The sequence below is a fragment of the Mycteria americana genome, chromosome 16 (genome assembly GCF_035582795.1).
Source record: "Mycteria americana isolate JAX WOST 10 ecotype Jacksonville Zoo and Gardens chromosome 16, USCA_MyAme_1.0, whole genome shotgun sequence".
Taxonomy (NCBI): Eukaryota; Metazoa; Chordata; class Aves; order Ciconiiformes; family Ciconiidae; genus Mycteria; species Mycteria americana.
In genome coordinates, this window is record NC_134380.1 from 6,906,874 (window position 1) to 6,929,919 (window position 23,046).

The 23,046-nt window shown below is 50.5% G+C and overlaps 1 protein-coding gene across 1 annotated transcript; it reads right to left on the reverse strand.

Moving 5' to 3' along the window:
• Positions 1-1,502: 1,502 nt before the first annotated feature.
• Positions 1,503-22,512, reverse strand: CDR2L (cerebellar degeneration related protein 2 like). The gene is made up of 5 exons (XM_075518854.1): positions 22,051-22,512; positions 9,274-9,386; positions 7,822-7,970; positions 6,688-6,852; positions 1,503-4,821 (listed from the first exon to the last, which is right to left on the reverse strand). The coding sequence occupies exons 1-5, from the start codon at positions 22,127-22,129 to the stop codon at positions 3,936-3,938; spliced, it is 1,392 nt and encodes a 463-aa protein (XP_075374969.1). The 5' UTR covers positions 22,130-22,512; the 3' UTR covers positions 1,503-3,935.
• Positions 22,513-23,046: the final 534 nt, after the last annotated feature.

The following is a 23,046-nucleotide window of genomic DNA, read 5'->3' on the forward strand; positions in this document are numbered from 1 at the left end:
TCTGGTGACCTTAATTTGTAACAGGGAACAGGTAAACGTTGTGATTTGTAGCCAGAGGGATGGGTAAAATATCCAAAGCAGAATGACTCATTTACCAACTGTTGTCAAACATGTCGGCATTGTTATTGTGCTGGTAACACACACCAAGGACAGTGTCATTGTACAGTGCGTAGGGGGGCTGGGAAAGGAGCTTGAAGGTCATGCAGATGAAGTCAGACCCATCTAAAAGGACCTTTCTCTGGTTTTGCTTCATTCCCACACTGCGCTGGCTGATGCAGACATCTAAAGAGCCTTGGTGAAAAGCAGAATGACCTCTGCTTGGATGGCTGGAGACAGGTCTCCGTGGAAGGCAGGGCTTGGGATGACAAGGTCTTACTTTGGCGTGACCCAAGAAGAGCCAAGCTTTTGACGTATAAGCTGGAGAAATGGACTGCCTCGGTACTGATGCTGGCTTAGCAAGCTCACCTCATTTGGTGGTGGTGGTCACTGGTGAGCAGGAGCTGTAAGGAGCCATCCCTGAAATGTGATGCAAAAGCTGATGTGTCCAAGGAGCCGGTTGCTCCTTGTGTGAGTGAGGGCACAAGCCATTAAGGTAGGAGCATGTCTGATCTTTAAGGGACCTTCCAGAAGGTCTCAGCTCCTGTGAGAGAGGGAAGACTGCTGAACTGGGAAATCTCCTTCCCCATGAGAGTTTGAGCTCTGTAAAGCCCTTGAATTTGTGCTTCAAGTGGTCCATACCTATTTCTAATGATGGGAGCTTTTCTGAAGGGTTATTCAAACTGGTGGTAAAGTAAGAAGCCAGACTAGATCTGATGGAAATGCACTTGTCTAAACGTCATCTTTCAAATTCAGCAGAAAACCGAACTCTTGACAAGCTGTGCCCTTATTGATCTTAGTGGTGTGAGCTGAATAGGGTCATTGGTTTTGCCAAATTCTGAAATTAATCATTCTTTCCTATTATATTGTACTTTTTCTCATCCATTTTTAATGGCATGCAGTATTTTTCTTTCTGTCCTGAATCATGGGGGTGTGCTATTAAATAGCTGCTGCTCTCTATTAGACCACTTTCTGTGGTGAGCAGTGTGGTTGTTTAATACTTTCTTCTTACCTTGTAATGGAGTTGTGTAGTTTTCTGTCGTGGTTTAGCCATTTTCCTTGGGGTTTTCAAAGCAATTTGAGAAGTTTAGATAGAAGGTGGGATAAAAGGCCAGAAGATGCTTATTTTTTCCTCCTTTGATTGCTGAAAGCCTCACTTAAGAAAAAATCAAGTGACTCTGACTCACACAGTCATCAGGACGTATATATATGGCCACTAATATTTTTGGATGCAGAAAAAATGCCCTCAGCACTTTGCTGAACAAACTGCTGATATACGGCAGCTGTTCCTTTGTTAAGCCAAATACTAATATCATGTTACTTACATCAGTCATTTTTGGATGTGTGGTTTTCAAGAAAGACCAAAACAAAAATAGCATTTGAATTGCAAGCTTAGAAATTGTGCAGTTTTACGGAGACTTCAGAGCTGACAAAAGAGGGGGGTTTATCACGTGACAAATGTTAGTAGTCCAAGTGCATAAAATGTATGTTATATAAATAATGCAGCAGTATAGTTCGGCATATCCTCTCTGCTTTCTGCAAAGGAGCCTGAAGCATTTTCTTGACCCAAATCGTACGTGAAAATCAAAGAAATAACTCTTCTGCTGTTCTTAAAAGTAAAAAGAGCTGTAAAGAAAGTCTCAGCTTTGAGAATACCGGTGTTTCTTTTTATTTGAGAAGAGAATAAAGCATTTGAAAATATATTTAATCTGCTGTACACTTAACTGTGATGCTGATTCGCACAGGATTGTTTGAAACGGAAAGTGAAGGTGATCCTCTTCCAACACCTCTGCAGCAACCAGATGATTGCAAGAGTAAACATTGGCTGACTTAAACCAACATTGCTTCAGATATCCCCTGCTACAAATGTTGAAGCAATAGGGTGGTGAATGCTCCGAGAAAATCAACAATGATGCTTTTGTTGCTGTTGTTGTTCATTTTTATTTATTTTATTTTATTAGACAACTGCTTTCCATTATAAATAAATAAGGCATGAAGGTTCTCCATACTGTTACAGAGCTGGTAGCCACAGTCATGTGTATGGCTCCTAATGTTTCTTGAGTTTGGGGCCATAGGGCACCTGAAAATGCAGAGCATGGAAGAGCGGAGCATTTGGTGGTGAGTGGTTTGAGGAGGAGACCTCTGGAGCGGGTATGGTTTGGGCATTGCACTCCTGCCAACTTACCTGCCAAGAAAAGAGGGTATTTTGGGGAGTATTTTTGCACTAATTCCATGGTAAGTGAAAGAAAGGTAGCTCCTCGTAATGTCAAGACCCTAGACTTGGAGGGTAATTACATTTTAACAGTCTTCCCCCTCCAAAGCCAGATTCTCATTTATTTATCTCAATGTTGCAAAAATGCCAACCATTTCCCCAAGATTTTGGGATGTAAGCTGGTGAAAATAGAATCCGAATCTGGCCTGAAGTTTCTCCAGGCAGGTACAGAATAGGTAGCTTACACTGAACTGCTCATTTTTTGTGGCTCAATGCTCAGGGTGTTGCCTAAGCTGTAATGAAATGCTGCTTCTCTGCCTAAAATGTGTGTCTGACCATACAAGGTCAACATCTAGTTCATGAAAAATGGAAACTGGTGATTCCTGAGACTGCAGTGGCCTTTTGGCTGTGTGTTTGCATGTCTGTGGAAGCAAAAGTGAGGAGGTTTCAGTGCTGGAAAGTGAACTGGAACATGAGAGGTGACAACCTTTGGAGACAGTATCTCAGCCAAGAAAGATTATTTTCAGCAGAAAACTGAAATCTGTCCTCTCGACTGGGGAGATGTTCAGAGCAAAAGTGTGGGGCAACGTGTGATCAGTGCTACTGCCAGGGCCAGAGCTCCTGACACCACACGAGTGTGATGCTTTATCCTTCTGCTTGCATGCAAGTCACTGGTAGTCAGTTTTGCAAGCCCATGCAAGCTGTATTTGAGGAGTTTGCTACAATGGGGCAATGACAACCTCTTGAAGAGCACAGCACAGAGGGCTGGTACCCAGACCATGAGATGAAAGCATGTCTCTGATACCGTAATAGCACTTCTTGTCTAGCTTATGGGAAAGCCCTGGTCATCAAGTTCCTACCAGGCACAGTGCTTCACCTGGGCTGAAATACTGGGGCAGATTTAAAGCGAGGAAATCCCATATGCCTACAAAGTCTGGAGAGTATGGACTGAAATACTAAGCGACACTGATGAAGACAGAACAATCAATTTTGTGTTTCTCTTCAAGTTTTTCCAGTTGCAATGAGCTTGCATTGTAAATAGCTGAAAAACCTGACTGATAAGAGAATGGCTTAAATAGCAAGAACATACTGCCCTTTGGGGAAGGGGAAGGCGTAGACGGAAGTCTCTTGGGTACAAGCGTAGGTTCTTAGCCATAAAACCAAAGTGGAGGGTTGGGCTAGTGTGCTGGAGCAGCCCCTGAAGTTCTGATGGCTTTTTGTTTTGCTTTGAAACACTGCGCTCCAGCTGTGGCAGGATGCTGGAGGACATCCAGGCTTCTGCTTGCAGATAATCGGGCTGTAAGACAAGCTGAAAAGGGTGGAGGAGGTGATTTTTTTTTTTTTTTTTTTGTGGTGTGGTTTACGTTGCTCTTGTGATGTCTGGCAGCAGCAGCAACTCATGCAGAGATCCGTCATACAGTTTCTGAAATCCTCTAACTACAATGTACAATTGTCCCAACGAGTTGTCCAGAGCCCAAGCTTAAAAAAGTGAGTTGAGTCTCCGTGACATTTTCTTGCTGTAGACCTCTCGAACCTTCAAAGCAGTGGGGCCATGTGGCGTTTCCTGGGGCTGAAGAGAAGACTTGGCTGTTGCGATTGCACGTGGGAGTTTGCAGAGAGGCAGGACTCATTTGCTGCTCTTGTTTTTCACCTTTGTGGCATTGATGTCTGCTTTTGTTTTCTGGATGCGGGAGAAGATCTCCTTAAAAAGAGCCTTGTACTCAGGCTGGCTCTGCTCCAGCCGCTTGTCCACCGCCTCCACATGTTTGCTGATGGTCTTCTCCATGGTTTTCCGCTCTTCCAACTCGTGTCCCTCTCCCCGGAAGTCTCTGAAGGAGCTGTCGCGAGAGATGGGCCGGGATGTTTGGACCCCTGTGTGGCGCACGCTGTCCTTGTGCTGCCGGCATTTGCTCAGGAGCTCTTCGTACTTCTCCAGCAAGGCGTGATACTGCTCGTCCACTTCCCTCAGGATGGACATGCCCCGTTTGCGCACATTGTTAGCGTGCAGCGTGTAATTGCCCTCGTGCCGGCTCACGGCATCCTTGGTCACGATGGCATTGAGGGCTGTGTCACTGCAGCTTTTCCGGACAGGGTGGTTTGGGGAAGGTGTCATTGATGGCCCATGACTTTTCCCTCCCTCCTCCTCAGACAGGTCGATGTAGTCTGCTTCTGGGGCATTATTCAGTGGCTCGAGGAGGGCCTCAGACAAGTTGTCTTCTCTGCTGAGCAGATACTTCTTGACTTGTTTCATCTGTTGTAGCTCTAGGAGCTCTGCTTCCAGTTCCTTGATGCGCAGTTTGCAGTTCTCCATCTCACACACCCGCTGCTCGAGGTCCGAGTACTCCTGAATAACGGAGGTGTACTCTCGCTCGACTCTCTCCTTCCGCTGCTTCTCCTGGTTGACTTGGGACCTCAGGGAGTTCACCATGGCTTGGAGACGCTCATTCTCCCTCTCCAGCGGCTTCTGGTTGAACTCTGTGGAAGAGCTGTGGACCTGGAACGCGTCCTCATACCTGAAAGAGAAGAAAGACCCTTGAGAGAATCTGACCAAGTGACAGTCCATCGGGCACTCAGACTGTGTCTTACTGTCATGTAAGTAATTCCACTGATGGCCAGAAAGGAGGTAACCTGAGCTCATGTAGTGAGATATGCCTCCTCCCATGTGCCAGGAGACCACAAGGTGTGGCTCTGGCTTTTTTGGACACAGAGACCAGGCTCTGTCTCAGAGAACCTGCAGTCTCATTTGATAGCAGTGATGAAAGACAGGAAGGAAATGAAACCCTAAAAGGCAAAAGACTCATCTAGTTAACGGACAAGCCACCAGCGTTGCCATGAAGCAAGGATGAATGGTCAAGCGCTACCAGTTCAAGAGCTGAAAGTAGAAGGCTTTGAGTTTTTCCTGCTGGAGTTCATCAGCTGCTCACTGTATCATGGAGTTCATCAGCTACTCGCTGCACCCGCCAACAACCCCAAACCCCACCCAACCAAAAACCAGAAGTGCAGGCTCTGCTGTCCTGTGTCTGGGCGGTGCTCCAGAGAGAGTGGGAGAAGATTTATACAGCAAGGGAGGCAGAAAGAGACTTTTGACGGTGACCCCTTCTTCATGGCTCACTGCCTGGGAAGCGGTAACATGCACTTCCCGCTTCCCTCATGGTGCTGTCGGGAAATCAGGTTTTTCTCCTCCTCAATGAAGTGCCCATGGCATCCTATCTGGTTAGAACAGATTGGAAAGAAGCAAGCACTGTGGCTTCCCCTGGGAGGCATGACTGGTGGCAGGGGGTATTGAACAGATTTCCAAGTTACTGAAGGGCAGCCTGACCTTCAGAGCCAACTGCAGAGCTGCAAGCCGAACTGAGGTCCCGAGGCACTGGGGGGAGAGTGGGATTGGGGGACGGGGGGAAAAGAACCACAGAGACATTAAGTGGATTTTGCTGGGGGTTAGGTTATGGCCTCATAAACATCCCCATTGCTGCTGCAGTAAGCGTCTTTTGTTCGTATCCTCTGACAGAGGATGCTTTCAGTAACAAAGTTTATCGATTGCTTATCTATTTAAAGAAGCCTCTATTATGGACAAAGCTGAGCAAGAAATGCCCTCACGAGGTCAGTGAATTAACACAGTGGCTGGGTTTTAAGGAGAATCAGGTGTGCAATAGTGCTGAAGGTGTTTGTATAGCACTTGGCAGCACATGGCGTATCTTGGTGCGTGACTGGTGCTCCTGGTGGGTACTGGAGTCATACAGGACAAAATGCACCATCTCAACTGGTTTCAGTGAGCCAGAGATGCTGGTACTGTGCTGGGAGGCAGCTGCAAAGGGAAAATGGGCTGTGCTGGTTTGGGAAGGGAAGCTGCGTAGGCAGCTCGAGGTAAGGGTCCTCTTCACGTGATGTGTTACTGGGTGGGCTGTACTGGGAGAGGCTGGTTTGAGCTATCTAGAGCTCAAGCAATGTGTCCTGTCTGGTGTGTGTTCCGACACAGCTCCCTGCCAACGTGCCAGCAGAGTCCCAGCCCCTCCAGGCAACGCCTGTCCCCTGCAGCCTGGCCCGGTGCAGCTGCGTGAGGTATCCAGATCCTCCTGGGTAGCCATTCTTGCCCTCTGAAAAAGAGATTATGTCTCCCCATTCAAGGCATCACTGATGCTGGGATCATGAAGGCTCCGCTTGGCCAATGCCACCTGCTTAGGCAGGCGGGTAGGGGAGAGGGAGGTCCTCCCTTCACCTCCAGCATTGAGTTTCAGGCTCTGATGCAGAGCCTAGATCTCTGTGGGGGTGTATGTGGGTTTTTGTGCACCCCCAAGGGGCTAACCCACTGCATCCCCTGTTCATGGGCAGAGGAGGTGGGGGAGAAGGTTGGAGGGGTTGCTAAAGGCAAGGCTCCGTACCTGGGGCTGGAGCACAGCTCCTTAAGGCAGGGGAAGGTGTGGATCGTTCGGCGCCGCTCCCTCTTCTCCCGCCGAATGCGGAGCTGCTCCAAGCTCCGCATTTCCTCCACCTGCTTCTGCAGCTCCTCTACTTGGTTCTGCAGCCCCTCGATCGTTTCTGTCAAGCTGCGGAGAGAGGAGGGAGCATGGATGAGGAGTCAGGCACTACAGGTCCTTGAACGGTGTTTTTTCCCTATAGAGAAAGCCAGTCTATGGAAGGTGCTTCCAGTTTCTGGCACGTGCCCTGGGAGCATGACAGCGCTTGCTTTTCATGGCAGTGGTTGGCCTTTCTCTGCGTGGTCGCTCTTGAATGGGAGTGTTTGTAGAAAAGGGTGGGGGATTGAAGCAGCAGCAAGGGATCATACTAATTTGAGACCCTCTGTCCTCAAATCAGTTGGCTAAAACAATCACCTCTGGGACGTAAGCACTGTCCTGGAATATCTCTGCACTAAAAGCAAGCAGGCGAGCTATTTACTCTCTTCCTCTTGTTTCTCTTGTAGAGATAAATACAGAGAGACTGGGCAGAGATTTAGTTTTGTTCTAGCTGTGAACACAGTTTGTAAAACTCTACTCCGAAACTCCCTCTCCGCACAGTTGTTTGCAAAAGATGCTGCATTGCAAGGACATGGCTTAGTCTGTTGTTTCCAGGGATGACCTTATCGTGGGCCTGTTTTAGGAAAGAAAAAGTTATTGACAAACTGGTGTTTCAGCACGGACTAGCCAGGGTTTCGCTGAATGCTGGATCTGTGCCTAATGTTTCTGCTGGGCTGTGTGCTGGGGACCTCCCTGATATTATTATGTGCCTTGTCTTCAAGGAAACGCATCTGAGGAGGAGGAGGAGAGGCTGCCGTGCCTCTCTCCTGGCGGCTACAGACACTCCTTTAGCCAGCCCTCATCCCAGGGGTGTCTGTGTTGTGGCTGACCTCTGCTAACCAGCATCGGTGCAATGAGCTTGTGTTGTAAATAGCTGCAAAACCTGAGTGATAAGAGAATGGCTTAAATAGCAAAGACATGCTGCGCTTTGGGGCAGGAGAAAGGTGAAATGAAAGTCTCTTGGGTACAGCATCGCTGCAGTGGGAGGAGGGGAGGCCGTACCACTGTATCTTCTGTTGGGATGTCTTGCTTTCCAGCACGAGCTTCTGGTTAGCTAGCTCCAAGTCCCGTGCTGTCAGGTCCAGCTGCTCATAGACTTTCGCATGCTGTTCGTTCATCTGCCGCAACATCTCTAGTTGCTTGGTCAGGTACTGCAAGAAAAAGTGAAACAGAAACACTCCACATCCAAAATCCAGGTTGTTTCACAGGCAGAAATTCCTACAGCCTTTGCTTCCTCTGACAATGTGTTTTGTGGCTGATTTATCCTCTACCTGGTTGAACCCTTTTGCACAGGTGAAATATTCATACCCCTGCCCACTGTAAATACTTTTGTGTCTAAAATAAGATTGAACTTCCCCTGCCCTCTGTGAAGGGCACTAACCTCAATCTCTCTCTATTCAGCTGCTTTTTTATTCCCAGTACCCAAAGAAAGTTGATATCCCTGGGACTGTGACCCTTCACCAAAGTTGACTGAAATTGGCCAGTTGGTTACTGGATCATCTAACAGATCGATTGCAGAAGCTGCGTTTCCTTGGGAATTCCGGCTAAAACTCTGAGTCCGTGAAATGTGAGGAGACTCACGGTTTCTGCATGTTCAAGACCCCTTTCTGTGAGTCTGTCATTGCAAGATTTTATCCTGGGAGAGGGGCATCTACCCAAGAGCTCACCCTCAGCTGGGACCAGATCCCAAATCCATGTTGGACATGCTCCTGAAGGGCTGCTTGGGGGGGACAGCTAAATTCATCCACCAGTTTCCTTGGACATCAGCTGTCAGATCCCTGCAGCCATTGCATGCTCCACTTCTGAACTTGCAGCCCTCCTCTGCCCTGCGTCTTTTTAAATCAGGGGGTTTCTGATCTTTTTTAATTCACAGATCCCTAGAAGTTTTCCAGTGGATGAAAACCCTCCCGGCACAGCAGGTTTAAGCCTCTAAGCTCAGTTCTGTGGGCTCTTAGAAATACTGCCCTGACCCCAAAGGATGCTTGAAACAGTGGTTTAGATTGCAGCTCTTGGAGAAAGAGCTATTTTATGCTTTTAACAAAGGGGGCTGTGTTACAGGCATGCCGAGGGGCCAGCTGGGAACAAACGCGATTATGAATAACTGGAATCAAGAGGAAGCAGCAGCAGGGCAGAGAGAAGTGAGTGTGAAGGCTGGTGGATGGGCAGGGAAAGGCCAAACATGCCCCAGATGCAACCTGGTGCCAAAATCTGGCATGCACATCTGGGTAGGGGGTGGGGATGTGAGAAGGGGGAAAATCCCAGTTAGTGGGGAAAGGGGATCCTCTCCTGGCCTGGGATGGGCTTTAACTCCCATCCCCATGGCATATCACTTCCTTTCTCCTGGCATCTGAGCTGTTGGCATTGGTTCAAGTGCCCCTTCCTCACCGTCGCCCTTAGGTGACGGTGGTGGCTGAGCAGCTCCCGTCCCCACCCCTGGCCCAACTGTGTTCCTACCTCGATTTCCTGCACTTGTTCCTCGTTGGTGGTGTACATCTGCTGCAGGGAGTCCTCCAGCTCTTTGTTGCGCTCCAGCAGCGTCTTCCCCAGCTCTGCGGCCAAATGCAAGTCTGAAAAGCAGATGGGACAAAGCTGCTGCAGTTCCTGCGGCTCCACAGGTGGATGTGGTGGAGTCCCCAAATGCCACCACACCAGACACAGTGGCACGTTTTGCATGGCGCTGGTTTTATTGGCAGGTTTTGATATGGATGCATGCTTATGGGACATACAGGATTTGGCCTCTTTTGTCTTGCTGGGCTGCAGGAGCAAGGGGAGGCTGAGCTCGGGACATCTGCAGTTCCTCCATGCAATGAGGATTTGGTGCCTGGCTGGCTGCATAACTCTTCTGCACTGCGCTACACACTGCATAGCCAGGATCAGGCCCCAGGCTTGGCTGTGGCAGGTGCTCAGCTCCTCCATCCCCTATCACCAAGACCTGTGGGGCTGAGAGGGGCTCATCATCTGCTCAGAATGAGAGCGAGGGTTGGTACAGCCCTGCGGGGCCTTGGGGATGCTCTGTAAATTATATTAGTATCTCTAATGAAGGGAGTGGCTTGCCTTCCCTGTCAGCCTCCATCCATCACCTGCTAATAGACTGACATGAGTAATAAAACCACGCGTGGCCCGAGGGGGCTGGAAGCCCCTCCTGCATCTGCCGCCCGGGCAGCGCTGCGTCGCCCAGGTCTGCGGCTTTTTCCTTGAGGCAGCTCCAGGATGAGGACAGACTGCTTTGTGTTCACTCTCTGCCACCTCTAAACGCCCTTAGGAAGCTACTGAAATAGTTAGACTTTAGGAGAAGTGCAGGGAAAAATAGATGTTGACAGTGTGGTCGGCTTAAAATACTGAGTTTGCTGCCTCCTGGGTAAAGAGAAAGCCCCAGGACCCTGTGAGTCCTGTGTTGGCCAAAGCTTGAGCACCTCAGGTGATGCTGTTTGTGGGCCTGGGATGGCACAGCTGGCTCTGACAACATCCCTTTGTTTTCACAGAAATTGGTTGTCTTCTTAAAGCCTGACCTCCTATGATCATGTGGGTTTCTATTTTTCCTGGTGCTTTTAGAGGTGAGTTTCTAGCTCTTATGGTGGCAGCCTGAAAATCTGACCTTAAACCTTCAAAAAGGTAAGGAAATGGGTCCTGGCATGTGTTATTGCTCTTTCCCTCTCTGGTACAGTTATCATGCAGTTTTAGATAATTAAGGAGTGGCAATCCTGCAGTGTGTAAGGGGACCTGGGTCTCCTGCCCTGGTGTTTTCTCAGCCCATTGTAATGCTCCTCTCTAGTCTGCAGCTAATGATGTGTTCTGTAAAGGCTCTGCTAGGGCTGAGAGCAGCTATAATTTCTTCCAGTGGTTAATTTGGCCATGCAGTTGATTGGGAAAGAGGCATACTTGGTGACTAAGACAAGAAGAAGGGGAACCAGGATGCCTAGGATGTATTCTGAGCCTGGGAAAATCACTGATCTCTCACACTTCAAATGGCACATCACAGAATGAGGCTTACGCTGACCTCTTGGACATGAGTGCTCGCTGGAAGGAGCGCTATTAGTGCTGTCAGTGCTTGGGATGGGGCTTTCCTGATGGATAACGCTGCACTGTGGGAAGTGCTATGTTATTAGTTTGGGTGATGGCTGCGTTTCTTTCCACACGGCTCTGGCGGTGCTGGAGGGCTGGCTCCCCAGATGTGGCCCAGCCAACAGCTGCTCAGTGTGTCCTCACATCTCCCCTTTACCATGGGAATGCGCTCTCTGGCTGTGCCCTGCATTGCAGGGTGTTATTCTAGGCCGTGACCTTTTTAATTATAATCCTCATCACTGCACAGCGATCTGGTCTGAGGGCTGCAATCCCGGCTATCAGTGCAATCAAGATATTGGCATGTTTCCCCATGGACAGACCTCCTCTACCTATTTTTTTTTTTTTCCAAGCACCAAATTTCCCTAGTTTCCAAAGTGCCCTTGGGAGACCGAGTGTTTGCTACACCAGCTGGGGATGGGGGAACGGCCAGATGCCAGCAGAGATGGAGGACAAGTTGTGCCTGTAAGCTGCTTGGGGCTGTATTTAATGGCAGGGCCACCTTGCCAGAGCCAGCGGTGTCGTTGCTGGAGACCGGCACCTTGTAAATCGCATCCCTTGCAGCAAGCAGGACCCCAGCGCAGAGGCATGTAGCGAGAGGGCTCTGTGCTGCGCTCCAGGTAATGAGTCAAGTGTGTCCCCGTCCCTGTGGATTACACCAGTGCTCTCCCACCATATGGCATCCAATTTAATCAGCTGGGGTTGAGTTAAGTGGATTAGGCAGTGTAAGATCCTGCATTGTAATTTAAAGGGCTCTGTCAGCAATAATTTAATGGGGGAAATGGGCAGTGTTTGGGGACGAGTGGGAAAGAGGCAAGAACAGGGCTGAGCTCTGAGGAGGAAATTGATTCTTCATTTCCATTTTGAGCATAAGGGCCTGGGAGACTCTAGGCTTCAAGGACACGGGGGAGTTGGTTCTTTTAGTGTCTTTTAACTGCCTCAGACCTCGTCACGCGCACACTCACTCACTCTGCCTGCCAGCCAGCCAAAGCATCCTCTGTAATCCTGTCTCATCCATCCCCTTTGTGCCCGAGTCCTCTTCCCCACCTGTTGGTCTCCCCCAGGCTGTGGGACCACGGGGAGGGAGGGGATGCTGCGTGGAAGTGCTTTTATGTTGTCTTTAGACCAGATCCCTCTTGATCTTTGCACTAATTGTGGCTCTGAACAGGCTTGGGGAGCACACAGCTCCTCTCCTTCGAGACCTCAGAAACCTGAATGTGAATTTTTCAGCAAGTTGTTTGGGGTGGGGGGGAAAGAACTATTTAGGAATTTGGGGATTCTCTCTGCATAACGGTGTGGCTTCCCACAATTTTTTGTATTCCTCTTTGCTTCTCCACTCTCAGATCAGCCAGCCAGTGCTGTACGACTTGCCCTAATTTAGTAGATATGCTGATGCCTCCCTTCCCCCTCCCCTCTCAACACAGCAGGAGGAATAGTGATGGGGAGCGGCTGTGCTGTGCGTCCGCTCAATGTGCCCGATCCCTCTGCAGCCTGCCTGTGCTGAAGGCACCGCTCTGAAATGGCCAATATTCAACTTAAAAACTGGGAGCCTTGGCATTGCCCAAATCCTATTTGGGAGAGAACCACGGATGCAGACTGTCCTGGGCAGCACCAGCTCGGTGCCCTCTGGCTCTCCGTACTGCAAGTGCTGACGTGACCCTTCTAATTAACACCAGCCAAGGAGACACCCCGCGTCCCCAAACAAAGAGCTGCGCCTACAGAGCAAAGCGGAGGGAGGGACGGAGGCTGCGTTTCCCTGCAAGCTGCCACGGGAAAGGCGCCTGAGCAAGGAGGGAGGGGAAGAGAAGAGAGACCATATGGTGGGAAGGGAGCAGGAGTTGAATCCAAGCAGCGCTCGGTACAGGGGAGCCTGGCCAGGCAGTGCACCCAGGAGGCAGCTGTCCTGGAGCTGCAGAGATCATCGTCATCAGCTCAGAGATAATTCTGTTGGCTCTGTGTTGCTGGGGAAACTTGAAAAAAAATCCTGATCCAAAAGCTGTGGCAGGTTATCTTTGACTGAAAGAGGCTGAGGAACAAACTGCGGGGTGTTCCCCCGCTGCAGCATCCTGTGGCAACGCTGGCACAGGCAGCTGTGTGCTACACAGGGCTGCTGCGGAGCTGGGCGCTTCCCCAGCCTTTGCAGCAGCTTGCAATGAGGTTCAAAGAGGGTTTGGAGCTGTTTCTGCCTTCCCAGTGCTGTCCTGCATCTATTTGGGCAGAGCAGACTTTGCCACAGCCCACTCTCCGAAGGGGGGGTTTCCCTCCAGCAACTCCTGGTTGTGGCTTCGGGGGAGCGTAAGCCTGGTGCCGGGCAGGGGAGGTTTCGGCTGCTCTCAGCACAACGGTGATCCAGTAGCTATTCAGATGGTCCTCGTAAATACGGCTTTCTGGAGGAAGCCACCATCTGGAGCAGCCACTTTGGGCTTTCCCCCATCGTCTCTCTTGCATCGAGGGATTTGTGTGTTTAGGCTGTGAGAGAACATGCCCGCTGCTCTGAGCACAGGCGAGGCATGCTGCGCTTTGCTCCTCACCTTTAAATAAACCACCCCTCTCCCCATCCTGCGCGACAGGCAGGCTTGCAAGGGGTGATAGAAGTCCTTTGGCTTGTGGTGCCAAAAAGCAGAGGTTCATGGCGCATGTGTTTGCAGGTCCTTTTCAGCTAAGCATCTATGAAGGAATTGCTTGTGGTCCCTTCCTAAATGTGGGGCTGTGGAAAGGGCTGCTCCTCTCCTGCTGCTGCAGATGGTGAATTCACCTGCTAAAGAGCGGGGAGGAGCAGCTAGCAGAGCTCTGGTGTGGAGGTCTCTGGAGGAAGTTCAGGGTGCTTGTTAGCTGATGGATGGGGTAGGTTGAGAGTTAAGAACTGATGTTTAATGCTGTTGACGTTTAATTTAATTGCATTTGCTGTCTGCTCCATTACACACGGGTACTTAGAGTCAAGGGTAGGTGCAATTATTCCTTTCAAAATCTAAATAAATGATGCTATGCTGGCTTACGCCAGGGTAGGGTGTACTTGCTGCTCATTTATTTTTCTTCTTCGTTGCAAGGGATTGTGCTGTCTGGGTATATTACAATGAAGATCAGCTTTTGTATATCACTTACTGCTGCTCCATGACAGGTGATGGAGGCAATCTGTGTACTTAGCCCTTATAAGCCTTTGCAATGGAACGTGCTGGGGTACAGAGAAGCAAGTGCCATCTGACAGCATCTTGCAAACAACCTGCAGGCATATCTGGATGTGAAAAAGCATTTTCAACATGCCCATTCCACAGATGATAGTGTTTCCTATGGCCAGGCAGAGCTTTCAGAGAGGCACCAGTGTTACTGCTGAGGCATGGATTCTCCATCCCTTTTACACTGGCATAACTTGGACATTCCTACCCAAAACAGCTTTGCACTTGATGTTCTGTGTGTTTTTCATGGGCACCTGCCATTTTGGTGTAATCAGGTGTACCACAAAGGCAGGGTTTGCTTTGCAGAGCAGCCCAATGCAGCAAGGGGGAAAGGTGCCTCTCACAGGGCTGGGTGAGTGCAGGCAAGAGGTGTGCATGAAGTCCCTGGCAGCACAGCCACATCCTCCCTCTTCTCCTCCTCATTTCAAACCGTGGCTCTAGCTGGGCTGAGCTGATGTTGGGTACATGGGCATTTCTGTTAGCCTAATGAGATTTGCTGGATTTCCTGCTTGCTTTTCTTCCTTTTCTTTCCCTTTTCTTTCTCTTATGTAATCTGTTATGTACCCCTGGGCTGCCTTTGGCTTTGCAAGCTTCCCTGGTAGGGGGGGAGCTTGGGTGGTGGCAGAGAGATGGGGTTTGCAGGGGGTTGAGGCAAGCACAGCGCAATGAGAGCAGCTCCCTTTGTGCTGTCTCTAGTCCCCTGAGAAAAAGTGGCACCACCAAGGACTGGAAAACCCCGACAAGGGGCTCAGGGGTGCACTGTCTGGACCGTGCTGTGCTGCAGGGAAGCCCTCCAGCCTTCTCAGCCCCTGCTGCTCCCTTCCTTGCTTTCTGTATTTTTCAGTCCTATTCAGTATTTCCTTTCTATCAGCTCTTCTTTTTTTATTCTTCTCGGATGCTCATCAGGCTTTTTTGATTAATTGATGCTCACCTTTTTCTTTCTGCTCTTCGTTATTCTGTGCCCCAAAGCCTCCCCTATATGTTAACGTTTGAGATGTAGGGTGGTTACCTCTGCTTATAAGCTGTACATGTCTATACAAATACATACACAGCAGTGCCATCCCTGTGCCCACAGCAATCAATGTGCATTTTGCCGAGTTGTTAGAGCATGATAACACAGAGTATGTTATTAGGCCATGGTTGGGCCCTATCTGCATCTTTGTCTGCTGTTCTTTTATCTAAACAGCCTCGGTACCTGTGTTTGCTTTGTAGGCTAAAATGGTTTCAAAGAGCTCAGTGATTGGTGGCTCGGAGGCTCTGATAGTGCACCTGGATCAGAAAGCGTCCTAAATAAATACATACAAGTGGAGTTGTTGGGGAGAAGTGAGGAAAGAGGAAGGAGAAAGGCAGCCAGTGCTTTCCTGTGTGCACCCTGCCTCCAGGCAGCAAAGCTCTAACTAATTAATTATGTTGGGATGCAGAGAACTGTGAATAGAGGCTTTCACTCTTTTAAAGCTAAAGACACAGACACGTGGATTGATGCCACGTGGGAATCTCATCTCCCCAGTGTGTTTTGGGGGCAGGAGGTTGTAACTGACCCAGGATGGACAAGGAGGATTAGCTCCAGGGAGACTTTACATGTTGTCTTTTGCTGCTGCTGCACCACAGTACTGTGCATGTGCAGAGCCCCAAGCAAAGGGGACCTACGAAGGGCAGGTCAGCATGCTCGCACGGCAGGGCACGGCACCTACAGCAATGGGCTGTCACAACCACGTCAGCTCTTCAGCCCTGCTCGTGCTCACACAACGTATTCTCCTAATCTGAGCCATTGCCAGCCAGCTCTGCTGCCCTTGCCGTCCTCTTGCTGGGGGGAGACAGGTGGGACCACCGATCCTGAGCGGTCTCTTGGGGACCAACCAAGTTCCAGCACAAATGCCACCTGCAGCAGCCCCCAAGACCACCGCCAACGCTGCGGCTGCTGGTTACTCCTGTCTGCTACTTCTCATGTGCCAGAGGCATGTAGGTACAGAGAAGGTCCTTCTTCCACAGCCATGTATTACAGCTAAAGGCAGAAAACAGCCCGACCCTCTGCAGGGACACCAAAAACCTGCCCACCTCTTCTCTAGCAGCCCCTATCATCTTGCACGCTGCTGCCCCACTACTGCTCCCTTCCCATCCACTGCTGGGAAATGCTCTGAAGCCCTGTTCCTCCAGGTGCTAAGCTCACACACAGCCCAGCTGCCTTGTGACTGGCTATTGGTACTGGTTGGAGATGCTGCCCATGTGGGAAGAGGTCCTGACCTCAGATGAGTGATCGGTGCCATTTGTGGAGCTGTGCAGGAAGAGCACAGTGGTATAGCCTTACAGTCCGAGTTTGCAAGGAAAGGGAGTGATGAAATACTTGATGTACTCTCAAGATGGTGTTATTTATGTCCATCACTAGTCCTAAGCAGGATGCAGGGGAAGGCCTCTTTTGGGAGCCCAACACCAAAACCAGTGTCCCTGAAGCAGCTCTGCTGCAAAGACTGACGCTCGGAGGGATGTGCTGCGCTGCTCCTTGCTCTGCCTCCTCCTGCAGAGACCAGTGCTCAGCCACCACCTCTCAGTCCAGCGTCCCTTCCCAGGACTCAACACTTGCTTGCGGGCTAATTAAACTCGGAAGACGGCATGATAATGTCCTAGCTCCGACTGCCATTGCTGCAGCTGCATAGTTGGAAGAGGTTAGCATGGACCTGGATACTACACACTCGAGGGACTGAATTCTTCAAGAAGAAGACAAGTTAACTGAGCAGTGCCAGGGCAGCTGCACTGCACACAGGATAAACTAGTGACTTCCCAGAAGGCTGCAGAGAGGAACAGGCTGTTTAAACCATTAAAAGAACCGTCACCTTTTGGAGACAAGGTTTACAACTGTTTGTTAAATATGTATGGAGGAAAAAAAAATAACAAACCCTAACAAAAAATCACTTTAAAATTCCCAGCTGTGCAAAGACCAGCAGTTGTGCAACACCTAGTCTCATTCCTCCACGGTATTTTGTATTGGAGATATTTTCCTAAATTCTTGGCCCACATATGTGTTTTTGAGTGTGTTAAGTAGAAGAAGCTTTGGAAGCCCTAATGATGCATTTAGTGTGAGCACACAGATGTACTAGTTGGGTGAGGTGGGAATATACCACTGTGCTGCTCTGGGAAAGGCCTTTTAGCAGAAGAGATGGAGTGTGTGCAGGAGCGAGAAAACTGTGTGTTAGCCTGAGCGCTGGTACTGCTTTTAGCAGGAGCAGGATCGGACTCTGGTGCTGTCACAGCTCTAAGTGGTTCCTGACTGTCACACAGAGTCAGTGCATCTGTCCTGTCACCAGCCAGCACTGGCTGGTACAGGAGGAAAGAAAGAGGATTGGAAAATGCAGGGGTGGGGGGACAGCCTCCACGTGCAGGGCATTAGCGGCTGCTGCCTTGGCTCCCAGTCCCTTGGGCTTAGGGCTGCTGTGGGAGGAATGTCCTTCAGGACTCGGACCGTAAATCCTTCACACATGGCCTTGCCAAGGAGAAATGCCACTGTTAGCTGATTGTTTCAAGATGGGAGATATGGAAAACGCTTTCTTTTTTTTTTCTTTTTTTTCTTCTTTTTCCCTTTGCCTCTCCTTTCCTTTCCAGCAGTTCCTCTAATTCTGCTCCCTCCCACAGCTGGAAGTATGTGCCTGGGGTTCAGCAGATGTAGAGAGGAGCTTCTATGAGAGACTAGGAGGGAGATCCTGGAAGTTGCTGCGTGGAGCTCTTTTATGCCTTGTTTTCTTGCTGCCTTCACATAACAGGGGAATTTTTATAGTAGGAAAATATGTGTGTGTGTGTGTGTGTGTGTGTATATATATATATATACACATTTTTTTTCCTCCCTAGATTTGCAGGCTCTCATCCCTTCCTCAGACTAACCTAACTGTCATTTTGTTTCCTTGTCTCCTGGGACGTTTCTAGTCCCTCTTGTCATTCCCGAGCAGCTCAGCAATTAGTCACTGAAAACTTTCCACTTCCATAAGCTACCTGCTGTACTGCACTGCTAAATAAGCGAGTGGCTCAGCTACTGCAGGCAAAACTCCATCCTTCTGGCTTGCCACTGGGGAGGAAGGACAGCGAGTTAACTGCTGCGCTCCTGGAGGACAGGCAAGCTGCATGGCTTGTCCCCTGAGCTGGACTGCTGGGATAACTGCATCACAAGGGACAGAATTTAGGGTACCACCTGCTCCTCACTGCAGTGAATCCTTTGGGCAAGCCGACAGTGAGTTGCAGCTCCATGGAGCACCCCATGTAGGCTGGGTGATGCAGAAGACAGGCAGGTGTGGGTGCTAGCACTGATCCCCTGGTTCATCCCAACGTTGGGTGCCAATCACCGGAGCGCTGGTGACCCTGTGTCTTTACGTGGATGAAGTTGGGAGTGGTGCAAGCTCAGCACCTTGTGTCATTTTCCTTCTTAGCATGCAAGCAATCAGATGCTTGGCAGGAGGAGGAGGAATTAAAATAAGATACTTAAATGTGTAGACATTTAGAGGTTACAACTGTAAAGTCCTAAGCCTGCATTGCAGATGGTTTGGCCCCAAAGCTTCTGTGGCTGCCCAGGAGGAAAGGACTATCAGTCTCGCAGTGGCAATGAGATGATGTGCTGGTCCTTGTACTACCTCTGGTCCTGCTGGCTAACTCGGAGAAGTACAAGGCCATTTTATTTACACGGGAGGAATCACCCCAGCACTTAGGTTGTATTTAGGCTCCAGAGACTGCAAGGGTGGCTTTGAGAGATCTCCTCTTGGGCTGCACTCTCTACTCTTTGGCTTAGACCTGAATGCTGGCAGGGAGATAGGGAGCCTGGGAAGATCAGGGAATGCAGCGGGGTGACTGCGAGGAGGACTCGTCTTAGGAGATTGCTGCGGGGGAGATGAAGGCTGGAAGTGGCTGGCAGAGATAGCTGCTGGGTCTGGTCTCCGCTCTGTTTGGATCCAGATGCGATTGAGTTGGCACGCAGCCGTTCTGAACACAAATGCTTCTGATGAACAGAAAAGGTGTCCCCACTTATCCCCAGCTCAGACTCTCTAATTTTAGCTCATTCATTCTCTTGGGGTCTGGCTGCACGTACACCCTGTACACAGGGTATGATGCAACTGTAGCCACATCATCAGTTCTCAATGGCTGGAAAAAGGTTCACCATCACTGTATTCTGGTTTTAACACTTAGAGGCATAGATTCCCCAGCCTATGGAAGGTGAGGCTGTGGCTGAACCAAAGCACTGCTAACATCTATTCATGCTTGGAAAGCCTGGCAATAAGCAAAGCCACGCTACCAAGCAATCTGAGCTCCATTTTTACTGCTTTCTTTAAATCAGAAAGCCTTCCCAGAGGGAACATCATAAGAATGAAACACCTCAGAGGACACCACTACTGTTTCCATGTCACTGCCAAGTCTCCTGGCTGGGATTTGAGTTTCTGCTTCTATGTGCTAAGGCATCTTGGTATAACGCCTTGAACCATGCGGGCTTACAGCATGCTAGGAAACAGGTGAAGGAATCTGAAAGGCACCAGCTTCATTTGGACGAGGCTGGAAGGGCCTTGAGGCTAGGGACCAGATCTTGCTGCCTCCAAGGCAAGCGGTGGATGCAATCAGTTGCTGTGGGCACTTCAGGGGAACAAAAGAGCAATTGGCATTTATTTTCTTGAAAAAAAAATGAGTTATTTCAGCAAGCCAAAGCTCTGTGGAGGATGGGGAGGAAAGTAACAGGTGCTTGGAGCAGAGCTGGAGGCACGATTTCCTCTGTGGTGCTAAAATAGTTAATTAACAAAGTCATCACAGAGCTCCCAGTTAAGCCATCCGTTGCTTAGCAAACAGTTTTGGATGTAAATGTAATAAATATTTGATGATGCTGCGAAATGACGATAAAGGCCCAGCAACCAACTAGTTCACATAAGAACCTTCTCTGCTCTCCTAGCTTAGGTTGCTTCTCATTTCTCCCACCCCTTGCTCCTAAGGAACAGTCTTTAAGCCTATGCTTTTGTCCTCCGCCTTCCTGGTGCTGCTGCCAGGTGTGGGTTTCTGTGTGACCCTGGGCTGTTGGCATGCCAATCCTTTAAGTAATGCTGGCCCGCAACCGCCTTGTAATCTTGCTGTGCTGGACATCTTCCACCATACTTCCACCTTCCATTTCCAAACCAACAGCTTCACAGCTGTGCTGTCACCAAAGACCTCCGGATGCTGCTATGGCTGTAATGCAAAGGCGCAGTGTATGTGGACAAAGTCTAGCGCTGTCTTTCATTGATGCTTTGTGCACCATGCAAATTAATTACGGTTGTAATTACCCTGTAGGACCTTTCCAGTTGGCTGATTTTAGTTAAAGCTTTCCCCGTCTCTCCTTCTGGGTTTGCGCAAGCCTGTGTAGCCCCCATTCATACAGGAGGCTGCAAACCCCACAGCTGGGCTTTGTTTTGGGTCTGTGTTTTCCTCCAGTCCTGTATATGCTCAAAGGTGGAGTCTATCCCCAGCATCAATCCATCATCTGGAGGCAGTTATTCTGCATTTACGCTGCCAGGACAGAGCTGGGAACCTGGCCTGCAGTGGGAAGGTGGTTTTATTGTTGTGAGCCAGTTGTACGGTGCCAGTGCTGACTCATGAACCTGACACCGGGGACAGTGTTGGGCTAAAAATCAATTGGTCCCACGTTGTTCAACACTCCCTACATTCATCCATAGTTCTGCTGTTCCTCAGCCTGCATCCTGCCCCTGGACCAGTGCCCAGGCCCCTTGTGAGCCATGGGAAGACGTCACCCAGAAATGTGAATTTCTGACCATTCAAAGGCTGCACTGTTTATTCAGCTGATAGCTCCATCTCTGTGCTCTGCCCTGGCTTAATTTGAAGGTTGTGTTTCAAAGAACAGGGCATAGTATCCTGCTATTGATACTTCCTGTTAACTGAGAAATTGGGGTTAAAAATGAGCTGCAGCAGTCCCTGGGGGGCTGGTTATCATTCCTTGCTGGGCCTCTGCCCTGCAGCTGAAGTTGTGTAAACTTTAAATCATGACATAATGTACTGGAGCGACGGTGGGCAGAGGCACTGCAGCTGGACAGCACGTCCCTACTGACAGTCAGCTGGCTAAAGCAAATATATAACTGTACCGTACCTATAGCGCAATGTGTCGGAGGGGTACTGTATTTAGGTAGGAATGATTTTTCCCTATGCATTGACAAATCAGTTCAGTTCATTCCTGGGCCACTGGCCTGAAACAGGACTTCTTCCAGTTATTTACTTACTGCGAGTTGACTCAAAATATTAAGATAAGTAAAATAAAGAAGCCCCGAATACCCACAGCCACCAACTGTCCAGCCTTAGGATAAACATTACGTAGAACTAGTGCAAACGTAGGTACAGTTACTTCAAAACAAACTACACAAGTTTATCCTCTAACAAGGCTATTTCTGCTGTTTGAAACTTGGCCTTGATTTTTTTTTTCCCCTCCTTCCCAATTTCTCCTGCTTTTATGGCTGATTGGAAAAAATCTCCAGCAGTAATGAGGTGACTTAGAAGCTGAAGACCCCTCTGGATTTAGGCTTGGCCAGCAAAAGCTTTTGGGAGACACTTTCAGCATCCTCAGCTTAGCAACACATTTTTTCTGATGTATTAATTTCTAACTAGTGCGCCTGCTAATGCTACCTGCAACTGCTCTGAGATGAAAGCAATGTCGTAACAACCCATGTTTGATTCTGGCAGCAAGTCTTCTGGGGAACCAGCTTCCTTGTGGATGTAACACACCAAATTTTTTACCCCTCTGGTGCTCAGGACAGATCTGGGCTCCCTGCCTCCATCCGTCGGGTTTAAACTTTCCACGGCCAGGACAGTGGCTTGGAGCCGCGGAGCCGAGATTTCCACGGAGGTGCCGTCACAGGACGAGGCGCTGGCTTTGCCAAGCAAGTATGAGCCTTGAGAGAAGGTATCCCACCCTCCTGTACCCGGGATTTGCCCCCTTTTCTGCCCCCGCATCCCCCTGGCCCCCCATCCCTGGCAGCTTGCGGGGTGTCCTCATCCTTACCCTGCTCCAGGTCCTGCTGGTCGTACCAGGGCTCCTCTTCCTCGCTCTGAAACTCCTCCATCCTGTCGGCGCTCAGCATTTAGCACCAGCGGCCCGGGGAGACGCGCAGCATCCGCCGAAGGGGACCCCGCCGCCGCCGCCGCCGCAAAGCGGGGATGGATGCGGGGATGCGGGCGGGGATGCGGCCTCGGTGCCCCGGCCGGGCCGGGAAGCGGGGGGTGGCACGACGTGGCAGCCGGCGCCTCGCCGCTGCCTCGGCTCTGCCTGCCCGGGGGGCGGCTTCCTCCTGCCTCCAGGGCCGGGGGAGGCTCCGGGGGGGGAGGGATGGAGCGGGGACGTGGCGGCCGGGGCGGGGGGGCACGGCTTGCACGGGGCTGGGGGATGCACAAAGGAAGGAAGAGGGCCCGGCGCAGCCAGGCAGATCCTCTCTCCGCAGCTCGGTGGAGACCTCTAGCATGGAAATGCTGCAAGGAAACCTGGCGAGAGGGAAGGGGGAGGCGAGGCGAGACCGGCCTCCTCCTCCTTCTCCTCCTCCTCCTCTCCGCCCAGCCCTGCCGCGGTCAGCCGGGCGGCGTGGGGCCGCGCCTTGCCTCCCCTCCGGGGGGCTGCAGGGAGCGGGGTTTGGGCCTGGCAAGGTGGGGGTGACCCGGGCTGCAAGGCGGAGGGAGCTGCCCCGCCGTCCCCCGTGCCATCACGCCGCCGGCTGGGTCCCCGCACCCCGGGGAGGTCAGCCAGGAGCAGGGCTTGCTCTCGCACCGGCTGGGATGCAGAGGGTGTCCTGGCCTTGCCGTGGGCTTCTCGGTGACTTTGGGCAAGTCTCGGGACCCTTCAGTGGGGATGTCAGTGCCTTCTCTGCCTTGGTGGGTTTGGATGGGTTGCTCTTCAAGGTGGGGGTGTTTCTAAGCTCCCTATCTGGGGCTGTGAAAGGGGAAACCCCATACAAACAGCCCCATAGCATCACCTTAGCGTTGTGTCTTCCCTAGCTCTTCCTCCAAC